Source organism: Amphibalanus amphitrite, unplaced genomic scaffold (genome assembly GCF_019059575.1).
Source record: "Amphibalanus amphitrite isolate SeventyFive unplaced genomic scaffold, NRLGWU_Aamphi_draft 001625F_arrow, whole genome shotgun sequence".
In the NCBI taxonomy this organism is placed as follows: domain Eukaryota; kingdom Metazoa; phylum Arthropoda; class Thecostraca; order Balanomorpha; family Balanidae; genus Amphibalanus; species Amphibalanus amphitrite.
In genome coordinates, this window is record NW_024883118.1 from 38,754 (window position 1) to 59,122 (window position 20,369).

Here is a 20,369-nt window from a genome sequence, read left to right on the forward strand (position 1 = left end):
GTTGATCTCTTTGCACGGTAACACAATGATAGTGATATTTTGAAAGATATCACTAATGACATAGGTGCGAAGGCAATATACCACACCGTCGCCACGAATTGCACCAATCAACGGTGAAAACGTAGCTGGGCACTGCACGGTCCATCGAGGCCAACATCACTAGAGAAAGCATCTCCCGCAGCAAAGGCGAGGAAATTGACATACAAGGCCAAAAAGAGAGCAGATAGCCTTCTCATCACATGCTAGTCAAAGCCGCTGTCGACTCGGTCTCGTCCCACGCTCTCCACTACGCCACGGGCCCGTCAGGCACTGCTGCAGTGTCGTACTGAGCACGACCGTACGGCCACGGGCTGGTAGATGCGAAATTCCCATGCATCTCACCGACAGAGGTACATGTGGAACACACCGAGAAGTGAATGTGGAAGTCTCTCTAGTCTCTGCACCACACACCAGAACAGAGCCCAGCGTTTTTACGCCCATATTCGTTTATCTGAACAACGGACATACAGCAGATGGGCGAATGCGACGCAAAAACAGCCTCCAAACTGGGTCGCAGCTGGCGGTGCGAGATTGGAGCGAGACTCTGCGCCAATGTGCAAAAACGGTCACACTGGAAATGTTGGTAACACACAAGGCCGGGCAAACTCGCGTGTTGATAAACATCCGGGTTTAATCAACAAGCGGCGAGACAGGATGTGATCGGAGCGCACTTCCCAGCTTTCTGCAATACTGCCGCCTGGTTTCAGACGCTGATCATGATAATTTGTTTTTAAGGGCGCCCAGATGGCACCGGCTATCGGCGCGCAAACATCGTTTTGTCTGAAGTCCGGCCGGTCTCAAATCGGGTGGTCGGGACCACTGCGCCTGGTTAGTGATGGGGCATCCAAAGAGGACGCGTCATCGATCACTGCTCATTGTAAACTAGCAATGATCGCTGTTGCTTTCCCATACCTGCTACATTGCATGATTAAATCGAGACGTCCAGGCATTTTAATGGCACGTGCACTGTACCACACTTTTCAAAGTTTAATGCAGTACTTTAATATTGCCAGCCGTGTGGTTCAAGGGGTGTGGTTAAACGCGTTGAACCCACTGAACTCTAATATATACTGGAAGGAGCATTGGTGACTTGTTTTTGTCTATCGATTTCCGCCATGTTGTGTATACCAGAAATATAAATTGCATGTACGGTAGCAGAGGTGCAGTTTAGTGAGAGGTACACTACTCAAAAGTGCTGCTGCTTCATGCTTGCAGTTTGATTGCAGTGATCAACTTTTCAAGACTTTGGTATACACAACATGGCGGAAATCGTTAGACATTCTGGCCCATATACGGCCAAGGCGAGTGCCTCCCCCTGGTTGAACCACACGGCTGCTGACGTCACTATCAATTATAGTTGTGAGCTTTTTGACAGGTATGGGAAACACCTTCCAGCCCTAAGGCCGGGAATTCAATAAATGTCACCTCGCTTTTTTAGCGAAAAGCACTTCGGGCCTAACGGCCCTCGGAGTTTTCGCTAAAAAACCTCGGTGACATTTATTGAATCATCCCGGCCCCGGGCAGGAATATATAATCCATTGTGATAATAAGTGGCTGTTCACAGTGTCACTCGTCTAGCTGCAAGCAGTGACGAGGCCAGGCCAGAGCGTGTTCAAGCCTGACAATACAACCATCAGCGCCCGTATACCAATATCAAAAGGACGACGGTCTACGTAAGGAGGAGCGGTTGAAGTTTTGGTAATCTGAGCCTGACTTTTAATACCACAGGTGACACCACTCACTGCTCCCGGGCGGCGGTGATGACGCTGCTGTCAAAGACGCCCGCAGCGAACTCGTGTGAAGCTCGGGGCAAGTGATACTGACGGCATGTAATATATGTAGTAGAGCCGTATTACGAGCAGAAGACGAACACAGGACGTACCTTGGCTTAGTCTAAGTTTTGGATCAGTAACAAAGACACCATAAAATATGTGTAGCGTTTTAATGTATTCATAAATTCAAGAATTGCTGCCACAAAACGGACCAAGGAGCTTGCGGTATTTAGTCGTTTGAACATATATCTTGCTCATGCACACATCGCAACATATTCATAATGCAGTTCAGATTCGCTATACTAAACTCTTAGTAATAAGCATCTGTTTACACATGGATGAAAATGCGTGAAGATGAGATATGATGATTAATGAACAACATTCCACAAATATGAAGGCAACTGCTTATCTCTGCACAGTGCACATCGCTACCATTATTAATTATTATCAATTATGATGATGCTATGTTTTTACAACTACATAGTAAGGTGAAGCGTAGCGATGCAGAACGATCGTTTCATTTTAGCATGGGCTGAACGAAAATGGTAGTGCTTTCTCGGTGTGCCGCGAAAGATGTTGAAATACATATGATTTCTCAACCCACAAGCATATTAAGGAAACGAAAGAAAGAAGAAAAACTAGCAGAGGTGCCCAAATACTGTCTATGACTGTGCAATTTTAGCAGGGCATGCGATAAAAGCTGCTGAATCGGGGAATGCTTATATAACAACACAGCTTAGCAGCATCAATATGAGAAAAAAATAAAGCTAGCCTCACTCGAAACTTGTCAGTTGCCAGTGTACTGTGCCAGTACGAAACAAGTGAAGGGTCCGATCCTTGCCAAATAACAAGCTTCTCTGGCCCACATCTAAACTCAGTAATCAGCAGAGTTACCTGGGCCTTATCATATTCTATACTACGGTCATTTCCGGCAAAATGTCCATACAAGCTGTTGGTTAGGTCTGCTCCCCAGAATGCCCTCCGCCTGCCCACCACGTCGGTAAACCCACCCACAACGGACCCCACCCCTCTTTGTGCTACATCAGGCAGTACACTTCATCTCTTGAGACTGCGAGCCTCAACGCTCTACGCCACACTACGCCTCTCGTTATCAGTGTGTTCCTCGCCGTCCCCAGCCGCCTCGCCCTCACCATTCACCTCCCTGTCTGGTGCTCTGGGCTGTTTCTCAGCGGGCTTACCGCCTGAGTCGGCCGCTCCCCCTGCGGGCTTGGAGTCGGTGCTGGCCGCTCCCTCTGCGGGCTTGAAGCCTGGATCGGCGGCTCCATCTGCGGACTTTTCACCTCCGTCGGCGACTCTCTCTGGCATTCCGTCGGCGGCTCCCTCTGGTGTTCCGTCGGCGACTCCCTCGGCGGCCAGCGTCCACAGCCGGTTGGTCAGCCGGACGGCCGGCAGAGCGGCCGTGTCCAGACTGAACGTCACCTGGTCGCTGGGCTGCACCGAGACGCAGCCGCGCAGCTCGTCGTCCGACTCCAGAGCGGTGCCTAGACGCACGTGGCCGCAGAGCAGCAGGTACGCAGAGAACGCCGCCCTGCCGCAGCGGTACGTGACGCCGTTAGAAGTCAGGGGACAAGGAGAAACGATCCGCAACATGTGCAAACTGCGGATACAGATCGTAGAGTGATTGAACATTGTTGGATGACGAATGGGATATGTTATGGGGGCAGACCCGTACCTGTTAGGCCCGCATACTGGCCACTCTGTGACGTCACCGCCTGGGGCGACCGACCGGCCGCTGACCGGCGGTCGGGTCGCGGCGCCGGGCGGGCGTCAGTCTGCGGCGGGGCGCCGAGCGAGGAACAATACAGACTGGAGTGCACCACGACTGTGTAGTGCACGGAGGACGAGGAGGAACGGGTGCGTGTGGCCGTAACATTTTGGCGCGGTCGGTAGGACACGAACCTACGCTCCCATTGTATGATATTTGATATGTTGAAATGCATATGAGCGGCATGCTCCAGGAACGTGACTGAATATTTCATATTTTTCTGGATATTTTACCGAGCATAATTTTCTGGATATAAAACAACTATACCATTTACAGTTGAGTATTTATTTATTTGAGTATTTAGAGAGCATTCATATTTATTTAGATCAATTGAAATATTCAAAAATACTTACGATACATTTTTTGTTTATTGAGCGGAGAGCTCACCGTCCTCAAGTATGGATCCCAAGCTGCTATTCCTCACCCGGGCAAGGAAATTCTCTGGCAAAGGTGGGGAAAACTGGGACACTTGGATATCCCATTTTGAGGCTCAAACTCCCACCTTTGATGATGAGGGTCGCCTTCAGTGTCTTTTGAGTCTACTTGAGGATGATGCCTTGGATGCCATGCTAGCCCTGCCCGTGGGGGTCAAGGTCAAATATGCTACTGTGAAAGCGGCACTTGACGGTAGGTTCGGCAGGAAGGTCGATCGGCTCCAGGCGCATGCTGAACTCAGTCGCGCAGTACAGGAGCCCGGTGAGTCGGTGGAAACATTTGGTGACCGGATTAGGAAGCTAGGAAGGCTAGCCTATCCAGATGCCAGCGACGGCGACAGAGCGGTGGAAAGCTCTCTCACCAGCCGTTTCATATGTGGGCTGCAGGACGAATGGACCCAGAGCAAAGTTTGCAGTCGTAACCCTGAGACACTAATGGAGGCAATCCAATTAGTGCAGACCCTACGCAGCCGCCAGGAGGCATTCCAGGCGGTGCGCGCGACAACAGCAGCTGCTCTGTCTGCCACATCGGGAACCAGCCGTGGTCCCGGGGGAGGTGACATGGGCAGCAACGATCGTGTTCGCGCTCTGGAGCATCAAATCGACGAAATTGGTCGCACTCTGCGAGCACTCACAGCAACGGATCGCCAGGCGGGGTCACGGCAACCAGCCAACGAGGGAAGCAGGTGCTACAACTGCGGCATGCCCGGCCACTTCCGAAGGAGATGTCCCGCCCTGAGGCAACACACACCGGACGACAACAACCAGCGAAGACAACCAGCGGGGGTCCCCCAGGGTAACGTGCAGGGCGCTGAACCTCCCGTGCCGCCGTTCTGCATGTGCTGTGGACGTCAGGGACACTGGATGGCGGAATGCCAGCATCTGCCACATGGTAATGCAGGAAGGCAGCACGGCGGCAACGGCCTCCGGAATGGACCTCGTGGTCCGCAGGCGGAAAACTAATGGTAGCTGGGACCGAGGGACAGGTGCCAGCTGCAAGAGACAACAAGTCCCAAATAACAGCTGCGGCAGTAGAAGTCACTCTGGGAACCAGGCGCGTGTGGGCACTCGTCGACACCGGCGCAGACTTCTCGATGGTCCGCGACGGGCTGCAGGGAGAAATTCAGAGGGATCTGAAGTGTGAGATGTTCCCACCTGCTCGGAGCGCACGCGGGGCCGGTGGGGAGCCGCTCCGTATCGCTGGCGTTCTGAGGGAGGTACCTTTAAAGGTAAAAGGGGCACTACTCACCTGCCCCAGCCTGGCCGTCGTCGGTGGGCTGGTCTATGACCTGGTCCTGGGGAGAGATTTCTGCTGCCGGTACGGCACCGTGATCGATGACCAGAGCGGCTCGCTCAAGTTGGCGGGGATGACCATTCCGTTGCCCACATATAACGACATTCGCCCAAGTCGAGCCCGAGTCCTGCTATGTGCAACGGCGGTAGTCCCCCCGCGGTCGGCGTGCGTCGTGACAGCCAAGATAGTGCCGGTTGATGGAGCCATCGCGGAACATCATTTGGCTCCGTTTCAGGGAATCATCGAGCCGAGCGGCAGCTCTGAACGGGAGGAAGTCCTGATCCCGAGAGAGCTGGTGGAGGTCAACGCGGGCGACTTGGTACCAGTCACGCTGACGAACACCGGATCGCTTGAGGCTCGGCTCCTGGAAGGAACAGATGTTGGGACGTTTTTCGCACTAAACGAAGGACGAGAAGACAACATGTACGAGCTGTGTCCCACTGGTGAAGGCCAGTGCGACACAAATGTTGCTGTGGTGCGAGGTGAGGGTGCAACAGTAGCAAGCGGTGGCGCACTGGACGTCCCCGGACTCGATGTGGATGCCTCAGATCTCAACCCAGCGGGAAAAGAGAAACTTCGCTCACTCATCTCTGAATACCGGGACATCTTCAGTCGTCACTCAGGTGACATTGGGAGGACGCATCTGGTGGAGCACCGGATCGACACGGGCGACTCGGCTCCGATTCGACAGCGTCCTCGTCGTGTTCCTGTCAAGCTAAGGAGTGTCGTTGAAGAGCAGAAGCAACAAATGCTGAAGGACGGGATAATCGAGGAGAGCGACAGCCCCTGGTGCTCGCCGGTCGTGTTGGCTCGCAAGAAGGACGGCAGTTTTCGGTTTTGCGTGGACATGAGGGCGGTGAATGGAGCAACGCGAGGCCTGGCTCATCCTCTGCCTCGTGTCGATGATGCGCTCGATTCCCTGTCCGGTGCTCGGTGGTATACCACGCTGGACATGGCGACAGGGTACTGGCAAGTGGGTCTGGCCGAGGAAGATCGTGAGAAGACTGCATTCACGACCGGGAAAGGTCTCCACCAGTTCAGAGTCATGGCGATGGGCCTGAAAAACGCGAGCGGGACGTTCCAGAGGCTCATGGAATTGGTCTTGGCTGGACTAGACACTAAAAACTGCCTAGTATACCTGGACGATATCATTCTGTTCAACAGGACCGAGGACGAGCACATCGCGACGCTGAGGGAGGTCTTCCAAAGGATCAGAGCCGCCGGCTTAAAACTCAAGCCACAAAAATGCCGACTCGCGAAACGGGAGGTGTCGTTCCTCGGGCACATGGTATCGGAACAAGGCATCCGACCAGACACTCGTAACGTCGAGAAAGTCTCCGGCTGGCCCGAACCGTCGACGGAAGATGAGATGAGGAGCTTCCTCGGGCTGACTGGATACTACTCACGCTTCATTCAGGACTATGCAGAGATCAGCAGTCCGCTGCGGAATGCCCAGGCAGAAAACGCAGATGGGAAGCTGAAGTGGACCGATGAAATGCGGGACGCTTTCCGTCGGCTGAAGAGCATCCTGGCGTCGCCACCCATCTTGTGCCTGCCCACCTTCAAGGGCTTCTTCATACTCTACACGGATGCATGCAATACCTCCGTAGGGGCAGTCCTCGCAGAACGCATCGGCGAAGAGGAACGAGTGATTGCCTACGAGAGCAAGGTCCTGTCCAAACAACAGAAGCGATGGCCCACGTATGACAAGGAGCTTTGGGCTATTGTTCACGCGATCCGGCGGTTCAGGCAGTACACAATGGGGTCCAAGTTCGAGGTGGTCACGGACCATAAGCCGCTGGCAAACATACCCCAGTCGATCGCAGTCGAAAGAGACGGAACTGGTCGACGTGGGCGGTGGGCCATCGAGCTGAGTTCGTTTGAGTTCAATGTTATCATACGTAAGGGCTCAGATCACTCCAACGCCGATGCACTGTCCAGGCGGCCTGAGCTCGTGAACCCTGTAACCGCATCGGGAAAAGGGGTAACCGAGACGAGCTCTGGGCACCAAGCACAGGGGACGCGCGGAGTGGAAGGCCAGCCGGGCGGGACGCCCGATAGCCGACCGGGGAAGCAAGATGCGAGCGGTACGCTCGACTCAACTCTGACGGTCCACTCTGGCGGCGAGAACCCGAAGCTGCGCGAGGCACAAGATCGTGATGCTGTACTGAAGGACGTTCGAAGATGGTGTGAAGATCGGGCACTCCCAGAGTCGGCTGAACTCGGGGAGTGGAAGATGGTTAGAAGCCTTTGGGACAACGTCGAGGTGCGACAGGGAATAGTAGGCATCTGTGACAACAAGCAGTTCCGGGCATTGGTCCCATCCGAGGCAAGAGGCGAAGTCATGGCGTTCGCTCACGGACACTACACAAGCGGGCACATGGGACGGACGCGCACCTCGCTACGACTGAAATCTCACTTCATCTGGCCAGGGATGTACAGGGATGTGAAGAATTACTGCGAGGAATGCATCCTCTGCCAGCGGAGGCGCCGCCCGAACCCAAAGAAACGAGCACCGATGGTCACGGAAGTCATGTCCAGGCCATTTGAGAGGATCGCCATCGACATCACGGAGATGCCGCACTCATTGAAGGGCAACAAGTGCGCACTCGTCATCATGGACTACTTCACCAAGTTTGTCCGTATCTATCCCATGCCTGATCAAAAAACCGAGACAGTCCTGGAGGCACTCCTAGATTGGGTGTATGATCTGGGGGTACCCGAGCGTCTCCACTCCGATCAAGGGAGACAATTTGAATCGGACCTATTTCAGATGATGTGTAGGAAACTTGGGATACACAAGACGCGAACCACGCCCTACCACCCCGAGAGTGATGGCATGGTCGAGAGGTTTAATCGGACGTTGAAGGATATGGTGGCCAAGTATGTCAGCGGGGGAGGCCCGCAGTGGGATGTGAATGTGAAGGCCTATTCTATGGCATATAACTCCTCCGTCCACAGCGCAACGGGCTTCTCCCCGTTCTTCCTGGTGCCGGTTTTGAGCCGCGCATGCCGCTGGAAGCTACATATGTTCCCCCAAGGGAGCTGGTGCCTGCAGAGACGTTCGTAACGGATCGGCTGAAGGCAATCCACGACGCCCACCATCTCGCTCGTGTCGAGACTGAGCGAGCGGGGAGGGAGTCGGTAAAGCGTCACAGCCGGCGAGAGAACGAGACCAGGTATCGGGCTGGTGACCGTGTTTGGGTTCGCGACCACAGAGCAGCAGTTGGCGGTAAGCCAAAACTTGGTCTCCCGTACGCTGGTCCCGCGACGATCACGGATAAGGTAGGTAAGGTAACCTACCGTGTACAGGACCACACCGGTCGTATACGGGTGGTGCACCACAATCACCTGAAACCAGTGGTGGAGTCGACCAGGTACGGGGGTGGCGCCGCCCCAAGGGTCCCGCCCCGACGACCCAACTCCGATCCCGACCCACCCAGATCCCGAACGAGGTGTCCCGAGATGATCCCCGAACAGGAGCGCGCCGGGTACACTCCACAGCGCGACACTGAGGAAGTGACAGAGGGGCTTTCTGGGGAAGAAATAGCCCGCTTACTCATACTTACTAAGTCAGCCAAACCACCCTCGCGACCATATGTCACTAGGTCCGGGCGAGTCTCACGCCCTCCAATCCGTCTTTAATCAGACACATGGCGATTGGCCCCATGTATGGCGAGGACGTTGTCTGACAGCGATCCAATTTCAGAGATGGAGCGTGAGCTGAGCCGACTCCGATCGTGCTTGGAGGCAGAGAGGGAGGAGCGAAAGAAGGAGGTGGCGGCACTATGGCGCGCCGTCAAGAGACTGTCGCTCGGGCAGAGCGTGGTCCTCCCGAGGGGCGCCGACGCCATCGATGTCACCGCGCCTGATGTTAACGAGGAGCTGTTCCCCGACCAGAGGGACGACCAGCCCGACGCGGACAACATCCTCCAACAAATACTTGAGGGTGAGATCGACCCACCAGACTTCAGTGGGATGGTGGCGGCTGACGAGATCGACCCACCAGACTTCAGTGGGATGGTGGCGGCTGACGATAGCCTGGAGGTCTCATGGCCGCCGATGAACATCCCGGGTAAGGCCGGGCCCCTACCGACTGGTAACGACGATGGTCTCGATGGCGGTGTGCCCCAGGCCGAGGGCGGTGCGCCCCAGGCCGTGGGTGGTACTCCTGGTGCGCCGGGCGGTGCGCCCCAGGCCGAGGGCGGTATGCCCCAGGCCGGAGGCGGCGCTCCCGGCGCGTCCCGGACCGTGGGCGGAGCGCCTCAGGCGCAGTCGACGACGCGACCGACTCTCGGCGCCGTGACGAGCGTGAGGCACCGGGCTGCGTGCGGTGGAGCGGCAACCGGCCCACCCGACCCACCAGTGGCAGGGGTCAAGAGCGTCCTACTGGTGGGCGATTCGATGGTGTACCACGGCCGGTTTCGGACCAGGGACCCTTCGTGGTCCCTCGAGACCTGGGCTGTGTCCGGCGGAACCTGGGCCGAAATGGGCTGGTACCTTCAGGCTCGAGTGAACGCCTGGACCCGGTCCGCGGCGGCGATGGGGCACACGCCCACGGCCGTCGTGATCTGGCTCGGAGGGAACGACGCCTACCCGAGGAACCCGCCGGTCTCGGAGGGACTCTCCCAAAACCTGGAGGGTCGCATCGAGCGTATGGTGGCGTCCTTGCGCGCGCAGTACGAGGTCTACATCGTGGGACCCACCCCGCGACCCCGCGTCGACGGACAGAGCGTGTGGGAGGACACGCAGGCCTGGAAGCTGGAACGGCACTTCGCCGAAATGCTGCGAGAACAGGGCGACGTATCGTCAGGGCGGAAGCTCGGTAAGCTGGTGGCGGTGGGCCGTCGTCTGTGCACCAGGCAGAGGGGGGCAGTCATGCATCAGGGTAAGCCCCGAGATGTGTATCGGGTGGACAAGGGGATGTTCAGAACTGACGGCGTGCACCTCACCGAGGATGGCTACCGCCGGGTCAGCGACAGGCTGCCGTGGTGGCTGCAGTGCGGGTAGGCGTGCGGCATCGTCGGGTCAACGCGTCGCGAGCGATGCGGTGCCCTGATGGGAGCGGTGCGACGGAGTCACGGCGGTCGCGATCGGTGTTGCTCTGTTGTCGCTGAGGCGCCGCGAGTGTGTGGTGTTATGTTGGGATTCTGTTGTAGTCGCGGTGCCGAAGTTTGGTAATCGTGTCGCTGATGTGTCTCGAGCGGGTGGTGTTTTGTGTTAAGACTCTGTGATGTTCGTGTTGCCGAAGTCTGGCATTGGCGGCGCAACCTGCAGGGTGTGCCTGTACGTGATGCGCCGTTGTTGTGTTGAGTTGTAGCCATTTTCTGTGAAGGTCGCGTTTTCATTTAGGGGGGAGGAGTGTTATGGGGGCAGACCCGTACCTGTTAGGCCCGCATACTGGCCACTCTGTGACGTCACCGCCTGGGGCGACCGACCGGCCGCTGACCGGCGGTCGGGTCGCGGCGCCGGGCGGGCGTCAGTCTGCGGCGGGGCGCCGAGCGAGGAACAATACAGACTGGAGTGCACCACGACTGTGTAGTGCACGGAGGACGAGGAGGAACGGGTGCGTGTGGCCGTAACAGATACCAAGCGCCGAATGCACTTGAAGGTATTTGAGCAGAGGAGGCAATAATTGATAACTCAACATCAGTGCAGCCAGACTTCTGATTACAAAACTTAAAAATCAATAAAGCATACACACCAAAAGTGGCAATCGCTGGGAGAGAAAAATGAAGAAGCTGTAAACAAAAGGTGAAAATATTTCAACGAAACCTATTCCAAGCACACTCACCTTTCACTTTCAAGCCGTTTTTCGACTGTTTTCAGCTGCTTCTCACAGTCCCGCTGAGTCGCCCTCAGCTGCTTCTTCAGGTCATCCTCCTCTGCTCTCAAACCATTCAGCTTCTCAGTCGTTCTCGCCTATCGAAGGGAAAATCGAATATGGATAGGTGCCAATCAGTGCACGGAAGATAAGACTGAATACATTATCAACAGGTATTGATTGCAAGTGATATCTGCAGTGTTGAATATTGGACTTGGGTATTGGTATACCACGCCTAGAAAATAGGATTATGTTTCCACTTTCCAGCAGTCAGCACTATATTCAACAGCAATAATGCAAGCTAGATTCTACAGCATGTTAATCATCAGCCTTAACCCGGCAGTTGCTGGGGTATTTCGCCACCCGCCGTTTGCTGGGGGGGAGGGGGGGGGGGAATAAACGCCCCCAGCCGATAGCTCTCGAGAACCAATAGGGGCAGCGAAACGCACGAGGCGACAAACGAAAGAACGCGCGACGAGACTCTTCAGATGAGTACTTGAAAGTTGAATTTCGAGGTCACAGGTTGTGTCAAGGTCAGGTCAAACACCTGAAATTGGGCTCTCAATAGCATGGACTTCATAGCCTCGTAATGGGCGCCTCTCGTGATAAACTCTGTCAAAAATGTGCACAAGCCTTCCTAAAAGGCCCTAAAGAGTGTCAGATCTATGTAGGGGTCAGTCAAACATAGGCCAGGGTCAAGGTCAGGTCAATAAGGTAAGCACATATCCTCGAAAATCAAAACCGGTATTCGCAACATGTTTTATGGGCAATTTTGGGCGTAGAACACGATAATGGCATTCTTTTTATCATACGGGTACGTTTTTGGCTCAAAAAGTCAATTTAAAAAATGCATGCATCATGGTCGTGAAGTAGTCACGAAAAGTGAGGGCGTTTACCCCCCCCCCCCCCCAGGAGCTCGCGGGTTTAAAGGAAATAATTCACTTTTAACATTGGGTTTTGAACTGGAATAGCACTTTTTTTAGCTTGAGCTGAGACTAGCACAAATCAGAAGCTTTTACGGCCTAACGATCACCCTAGACGAAGATGTTCCATTTCTCGTTCCAAAAAGAGTGGCTTGCAGAGGAATGCATGCCTTGCTGGGGATAAAAAGGTTTTATTTTCTTTGCTGATCACTTTGAGCATAAAAACATAAACCATTGCAAAAAGCTAATTTCGGGAAAGTGATCTATTCCCTTTAAATGGGACATATCTATTATCTACCCACAATTTTGATTTGAATCTTCAGACTTCAGAGCAATCGAAATATATGTTGATAAATATTTTTTAACCCTCGCCCGTATAGGGGAGGGGGGTCGAACGGACCCCCCTCGGTTTTTCGCGAATAACTCGCGTAAAAAGCGGCCGATCGCGACGAAACTTTCAGTACCCTCGAGTTAATCAATTTTACACTTACCCTGAAAATTTCATGACCCTGACCCAAATGACCTTTGACCTGTGACCTACGTTCCGAGATCATGTTTGGCCGGAATCGCGATTCGGCGTATGTTGGCTCGCATTAGCCGCGCTTTCGCAGTCTTTTCGTGTTTTCATGCGGCGGGTGTTAAGGTCACCTCAAGGTCAGGTCAGGTCATTGACCTTTGATGACCTCGGTTCATTTTTCGAGTTTTACATGTTTCTAGGCCAGTTTTTGGAGCTGAATTCGAATTTAGCCACCATATGAACATTTACATAGTTGTTTTGGTGCCTTCGTAACATGTTACAAAGCTGTCAGAGGCGGTTGACACTTGACACCTACTACGAATACCCGGCGGGACCCCTACTGGATGACCTGACCTGACCCGACCTGGCCTAAATGCATGAAGACATCATCTGTGATCAAAACTAACATGATATTCGTGATCAGCACCCCGAAAAAGCCCGTAGCAGCCACACTTTACGACGTTCTAACAGGTCCCCATTTTCCCGACTTTTGGGTCATTGACCTGACCTGGAAGGTCAACCATAGCTTCAAAGCTGTAGGCCTGACAGCTCTTCTCGCGAATCTCTTTTTTCGGTCGAAAATGGCAGAACATGACGTCATTCTGACGTCATTTGTGGCCGACCTAGCATAGCCTCTGGATTTTTTTTTTTTTGTCTCAATGTGTAAAATTGATGCCTGAAGGGGTCTTGAAAGTTTGGTGGCAATATCTGCAGCGTTTAGGAGATATCACGGAAAAAGATGGAGGAAGGGGCGTTTCGCCCCCCCCCCCTCCCCTACGGGGCGCAGGCTGAACCCTCGCCCGTATAGGGGGGGGGGGGGGGTCGAACGGACCCCCCATGGTTTTTCGCGAATAACTCGCGTAAAAAGAGGCCGATCGCGACGAAACTTTCAGTACCCTCACGCTATTCAATTTTACACCTACCCTGAAAATTTAATGACCCTGACCCAAATGACCTTTGACCTGTGACCTACTTTTCGAGACCATGTTTAGCCAGAATCGCGATTCGGCGTATGTCGGCTCGCATTAGCGGCGCGTTTGCAGTCTTTTCGTGGTTTCAAGCATTCAAACATGTGATATGGTGTTGCCCCCATTCATTAGGGTGGGTGTCAATGTCATCTGAAGGTCAGGTCAGGTCATTGACCTTTGATGACCTCGGTTCACTTTTTCGAGTTTTACATGTTTCTAGGCCAGTTTTTGGAGCTAAATTCGAATTTAGCAACCATATGAACATTTACGAAGTAGTTTTGGTGCCTTCGTAACATGTTACGAAGCTGTCGGAGGCGGTTGACACCTACTAGGAATACCCGGTAGGACCCCTACTGGTTGATCTGACCTGACCTGACCCGACCTGGACTAAATGCATGAAGACATCTGTGATCAAAACTAACATGATATTCGTGATCAGCAGCCCGAAAAACCCCATAGCAGCCACACTTCACGACGTTCTAACAGGTCCCGATTTTCCCGATTTTTGGTCATTGACCTGACCTGCAAGGTCAACCAATGACCTAGGACCTTAAAATTGGGTATCATCGGCTCCCTCTCGTCACGGGCAACACGCTCGTTTTTTTCGCGAAGCTCTAGCTCGCTCAGGGGCGAAACAGCAATGGGGGGGGGGTCTAACGGACCCCCCCTTATACTCGCGGCTGGAAAAAAAAACAATACGGGCGAGGGTTAAGGAAATATACTACTTTCCTCATATTACTGCATGCTGATTGGCTGACAATTGGCCTCTGCCAGAGGTGGCTGCATTCTTTGTTTGCATTCTTTCACATTCCTCCATTAGGGGAGAGTGGGGTAAGATGCCCAGGGTGGGAAAGACGCCCCACCCCCTCTAGCGCCGAAACAAATAATCGCACCTGGAAATTAATGTTCTTAGCGTAAAGCGGCAGCCTGCCTTGTTAACTGCACAAAAATTTGCGAAGCTCAGTTGGGCAATGGCTGGCTGGTTATGGCATGTTTTTTATTTGCTGTTTTCAAAAAATATTTTGTTGTCAAAACATTGTAAATATCAAAGAAGGTAGATAATTTTTGCGTCCCTTGCTATAGTCGTGATACATTAACATGCGTGTACTGTGTCCCAAACAGTTTGTTTCAGGGTGTAGTTTTATGGCTAACAAATTGTACTGATTTAATGTTACTTCGGTACCTTGGGGTAAGACGCCCCCTGTCCTGATGGGGAAAGACGCCCCCCTAAATCCGTAGGCTGTCCTTCAAGCAGCCCGTCAAATCATTTATTACATTCTTGTGATGAGAGACAAAAGCCGATCTGGGACTATTGAGAGTCCAGTACGGTCGGGTGCTCCCCATGCCGGTCTCTCCGCACACACAGCGACTTTTTTGGCGGCATCTGACTCTGAGAGCCCTCACGACGGCCTCTGTGGGCCCCATTATTGGCTCCAGGGCCCCTCACGACATCCTTTGAGGGCTCCCACGTTGGCTCCACGGGCCGCGCTGGTATCTGAGGTCCCCACGATGGGCTCGAGGGGCCTCAAGCATCATGAAGACCTATAAGGGCCCCAGAGTGGTCTCCGAAAGCCACCACGGAGGCTTGTTTGGCCGCGCTGGATTATGATGGCCCTAACGATGACCTCTGAAGCCCCTTACGACTACTTTTGAGGGCCCTTACGATGACGTTTGGTGTCTACTGCAGGCTCGAAGGGACTACTGATTCGTTCAGGCGATTCACGTGCCCATTTATGTCACTTATAGTGCAGGGGGCATCTTCCCCAACGCCAGGGGGCGTCTTTCCCACCCTGTGGGGTAAGATGCCCCCTTTCACTTCTTCGGGAAAATGCTTAATAGCAAAAAAAGCTATCATATTTCAGGCACGAAAGTGTGATATTTTTGGAGAAAAATGATGTCGGCTTCCGTTGAAACTCCAAACTTTTGCTTTCCGATCGTCATTTTCGAATAATATATGACATAGCAAAACCCTGGGCATCTTTCCCCACTCTCCCCTACATTCATCCATAAGGGACTGGTTTTGGAACTAATCAGTTTGCTCACCAGGTGAGTAAAATGGATACATCTTTGGCTAGGGTGATCATCGGGATAAAAAGGCTTCAGAAATGTGCTAGTCTCTGCTGAACCTACAAAACTGCTATTTCAATTCAAAGTCCCATCTTAACCCGCGCACCGACGGGGGTCTGCGCCAACTTCGCACCCCGCCCCCCCCCCCTGAGATCTCGAGAACGAAGCAAGAAAGCGACAAGCGGTAAACGGCATCGGATACGCACGGCCAAGATCTACAATTTTTACTAAGGTCATTTTCAGGTCAGGTCAAAGATGACGTCACAGGGGTCGAAAAAGTCAAAATGGCGGCGCTAGATATGGAGAGAGTTTTTCTCGAATAACTTTCGAATTAGTCAAGATAGGAACAAACTAAGGGCAGCATCGTGATCCTCTCGTCAATCCGCATCGAATGATATATATGTTGACCTCGAAAGGTCAAGGTCAAAGGTTGACCTCAGGTCACGTGACCTTGAGGTCATCATGTAAATCATTCGATGCGTCTTGACGAGCTGAACACAATGAGACCATCCACGCGTCTGTATCTTGTTCCTGTACGGAGTTATTGGCCAAAAACCTTTGGTGACCTTTGATGATGTCACATGACCTCAAAGCTGCCCAACAGCAAAACAGACCTCAAGGTAGTGAAGGTTGATCGTATATGAAGTCATGTATGGTATATGGGGCCATTCCGACCCGTTTTAGTGGTAAAAACAGGGAGTTGATTTTTCCCCCATTGACTTATAATGGGGAGGTCGCGAAATTGACCTGACCTTAGGTCACCGATATCAAAATTCCGAGATATACAAATTGTAGCTACTAATGACCTAATAATATCCTGCGACTTTCAAAGGCCTCCGACATCTACTGTTGCTCTGGCACGGTGACAAAGTTGCAAAAAAGTGACTTGAGGTTGGGTCATTCAAAGTGACCTGGTGACCTGACCTTAAAAGGTAGGAGGTTCAAACTTGCACACCATGTGTAAAATTGATGAGGTTATAGTCATACCAAATTTCGCGGCGCTACGCGCCGCGGTTTTCCCGCTATTCGCGAAAAACCGGGGGGGCGGATATCCGCCCCCCCCCCGTCGGTGCGCGGGTTAAAAGTGGCATATTTCCTTTAATAATTTTGGTGGTCATTACCTTGTTGATGTCATTTTCATACTTAGCTTTCTGAAATTCTTCCAGACGAGTATTGAAACTGCCAATGGTTTTCACATGTTCTGCTATATTTTTAACATCCAGCAGACCTGTAAAGCAATACCATTGGTTTCATAATTCATACCTAATAATCATTTGACCATTGTTGACTTTTTCAAGAACACCATAACATATGAACAAACTCATCAATTGAAAAACAAAAAAGAGCAATGACAGCCTCATAACTGAACTTCCTTATCCATCATGCATACCAATTGATGCCAAGCAAGACATGATCAAAAGTGGCACACAAAACACCTATGATGCACCCAGGTCAAAAACTGACAAGATGGTACTTCATACCATCAACATGCTCCTGCCCAGTTTGCAGGCAATGCCTTGTGGTGATTCGAAGATTATCCAGCAGCTGCTCGATGCTGGATTTGCTCTCTGTTCTCAGTGGCTGAGTCATTTTTCTTAATGCTGTCTCTACAATGTTCATATCTGCATCCATTTCTGAAAACAAAATAAGAACTGAGTCAAGACTAAGATCACTTAACCCGCGCCCTGGTGGGGTCTGTTTATAACGCGACCTGGTGGGGGGGGCTATTTTTTGCCCCCCCCCCTCGTATCTCCGAAACTACTGGACGGATCCGCAAAATTCAAACGGCGTTCGAAAGGCCTGTCAAATTTGTCGAAGGAAACCAAATTTCATTGACCTCGGGGTCACCGATGACGTCACAGGTCAGGTCAAAGATGAAATGTTTCACCGTTCACGGGTCTTCTAGGGAATGCGCTATAACACCGAGGAAAACGCATTTTGTCGAGAATCAGCGGTAGGGCGTCAGTTGCCTAGTAGATATGTTGCTATTAGAGGTCACTGGCAATACCAGGTCAGGTCACGGGTCAGGTCACCAAGGGTCACAGGTCAGGTCACATGAGCCCAACTTTACTAAGGTTGTGTGATACATGTTTTATGGCCAATTTTTCATTTCCAACTCAATGGTGTTGGCTATAAGACTATCAGGTACGGCTTAGGTCACTTTCTGGTGAAGTTCAGGTCAAGGTCAGGCCAAAAAAGGTCAAATTTTAAAGTTGATATTTTTGCATAAATTGGGTATTGATTCGATGCAGCTCGTCACGGGAAGTCTAATGGTGGTCTTTGTTTTGCGCTACGGGGTCTAGAATTGCTAAAAATTGAGTTTGAAAATTTGACGTCATCAATTTTGAACAGTTTTTTCGCTATAACTTCGCCAAAAAAGGAGGTATCAATCTCAAATTTGGTATGTGGATGGAAGGCGGTAAGGACTATCACATATATTCCGGTTTTTGCGAAATTCAAAAAACTTTTTGGATTTTTCGATTAGTATATCCAAAAATCTATTTTTTGATTTTTGGGGGTCAAAATCCAAAAATTTCAAAAATCCGAGATAGAAGTTTTGTAGCCCTGTCCAATCTACAGCTTTTATGTCTTTATCATTTTTCTGTATTTGCAAAGCTATAGGCCTGACAGCTCTTCCCGCGAAACCCTTTTTTGGGTCGAAAACGGCAGAACATGACGTCACTCTGACGTCATTTCCGGCCAACCTATCATAGCCTTTGGAAAAATTTTTGGTCACAATGTGTAAAATTGATGTCCGGGAGGGTACTGAAAGTTTGGTGACGATCGGCGCAGCGGTTCTGGAGATATATCGAAAAGTCTGGAGGGGGGGGCAAAAAATAGCCCCCCCCCCACCAGGGCGCGGGTTAAGATGAAGTGCCCATGTTTCTCTGTACCATGAAATACCTGACTCAGAATGTGAATTGAGAATGTGACCTAACCTGAGAAAGTGAATTGTGGAATGTGGGTGCCCCAACCTTTTGCATTCTGTACAAAAATTTATGTAACGACCAACAAGCATATGCGCGGGAGCCAGGGGCAGTGGGGGCAGCTTGCCCCCCCCCCAACTCTGGGGCTGTGGGCCGTGGGGGCGGTGCCCCCACAACTTTAAGATGGAATATCACTTTTTTGCAAATGTTTTCTTTTTTGCTGAATAAAGCAAGGGGATGAAAAATAAGTGGCCTAAAACCGGTGAGAAAACTAGATTTGGGGGTACCTTAGGGTGATCTCTATTATGGTGTGCCCCCCCCCCCCACCTGAAAGAAGTTCCCGCACCCCTGCCAATGAAAATGCAAAAAATGCGAGTAAATGACGACGTAATAATGACGTGACGGGGGTGAGTCGATCTGGAGCTGATAATGTTACTTTTTATATGACGTGTATAACGCATGTGTAGTTGTAAATGTATTTCGCTTTGCGTATACTCATTTCCGGAATGTGAACGTCGGCGTGACGCTTTCGTATGGCTCTTGATGGCTCATCATAGTGACTACATTTGTGATCAATTGTTAAGAGTACACGTTATTCATTTCTGCTCTTTTCTTCACCACTCACTAACATACTTGTACGACCCCTCCCCCCCCCCACAAGCATCTAGTCGTAATAGACGACTAGATGCTTGTGGTCTAGTGATCGATAGATGACAGGGATGAATCAATGTGTAAATTGTGGACACATGTACTATATTTATATGAAAGGGTACCTTATGAACATTTCTACTGTAAGATGGTTGTCTATTTTGCGCGAAAATTTACCAATGTGAGACTTTCTAACTTAGCTGTTATCGACATATTCTGGCGCTGTTGTGACTAAATGATTTAATTTGCAATTCTGAACTGAAGAAGGACAGTGTTCGAAATATATTCATTTTGTAATTAATTTTGGAACCTTTTGCATTTCGCAATCATCGAACATAAGGTTATATTTGAAAACATAAAATGCAAAAAAGTCAAACTTCTCGTTCTCCTTACCATTACAAAGCCATCACTCATACAACCACAGTGATAGCGGCACCAAGATCACCAATACCCAAAAACGAATATTGATATTGACTGTTGATGAAGCATCGTAACAGTACGATCTGGTACGAATTACGATCCAGTTACGATCGACCGCTGCATCAACCAATGGAGCCATATAATTGGAATGGATCACAACGCAATTAACCTAAGACAGTAAAATGTAAATACACCATTATCAAATAAATCGAAACTTACCGCCCAGCCTTTTTTCATTCAAACTGGTATATAGTGCCTTCTTGATTAAAACTAATATTAAATGAGAACTAGCACTTGGTTTTTTGGTTGTTTTTTAATATAATTCAATAAGTTGACATTCAAATGTTCAAAGGCGACTTGAGTATTTGTAAGTAACGCGCCATAAATGACAACAATAAAAAGAAATGCTACATGTAAATCATTTTTGTTTCAATCGCACATTATCACAGCGTCAGAGTGAGGCGACAGCCAACACATTCTGCTGTGTTGAGTGTTGACTGTTGTGTAATTTATTACAGTAGCGGCGGAACACCTTCAATTAAGGGGGGACACTGCCGACTTTTGGTCCCATTCCTTCCATGCAACGCTCAAAGGGCTCTTAAAATGCCAAAATCAAAGGGGGGCACGGTGCCCCGGTGCCCTATAGAAGCTACACGATGCAAGGGGAGGGAGTGGAGAAAGGACATTAACGAAAGGGAGCCAGAAAGGACTGAAGCCAGCGCGGGTGCAGAAGGCATCTCCGATTGGACA

The 20,369-nt window shown here is 51.2% G+C and overlaps 1 protein-coding gene across 3 annotated transcripts; it reads right to left on the bottom strand.

The window, feature by feature from the left end:
• Positions 1 to 1,967: 1,967 nt before the first annotated feature.
• On the bottom strand, positions 1,968 to 20,099 carry LOC122374243. Of its 3 annotated transcripts, none has more exons than XM_043352867.1 (5): positions 19,839 to 20,099; positions 17,106 to 17,258; positions 16,746 to 16,852; positions 11,120 to 11,247; positions 1,968 to 3,360 (listed from the first exon to the last, which is right to left on the bottom strand). In XM_043352867.1, the coding sequence occupies exons 2-5, from the start codon at positions 17,254 to 17,256 to the stop codon at positions 2,898 to 2,900; spliced, it is 849 nt and encodes a 282-aa protein (XP_043208802.1). In that variant the 5' UTR covers positions 17,257 to 17,258; positions 19,839 to 20,099; the 3' UTR covers positions 1,968 to 2,897. The 3 variants fall into 3 exon arrangements, with proteins under 3 accessions (XP_043208802.1, XP_043208803.1, XP_043208804.1); XM_043352868.1 differs by lacking the exon at positions 19,839 to 20,099 and adding an exon at positions 19,593 to 19,814; XM_043352869.1 differs by lacking the exons at positions 16,746 to 16,852; positions 17,106 to 17,258 and having other exon boundaries at positions 19,839 to 19,922.
• Positions 20,100 to 20,369: the final 270 nt, after the last annotated feature.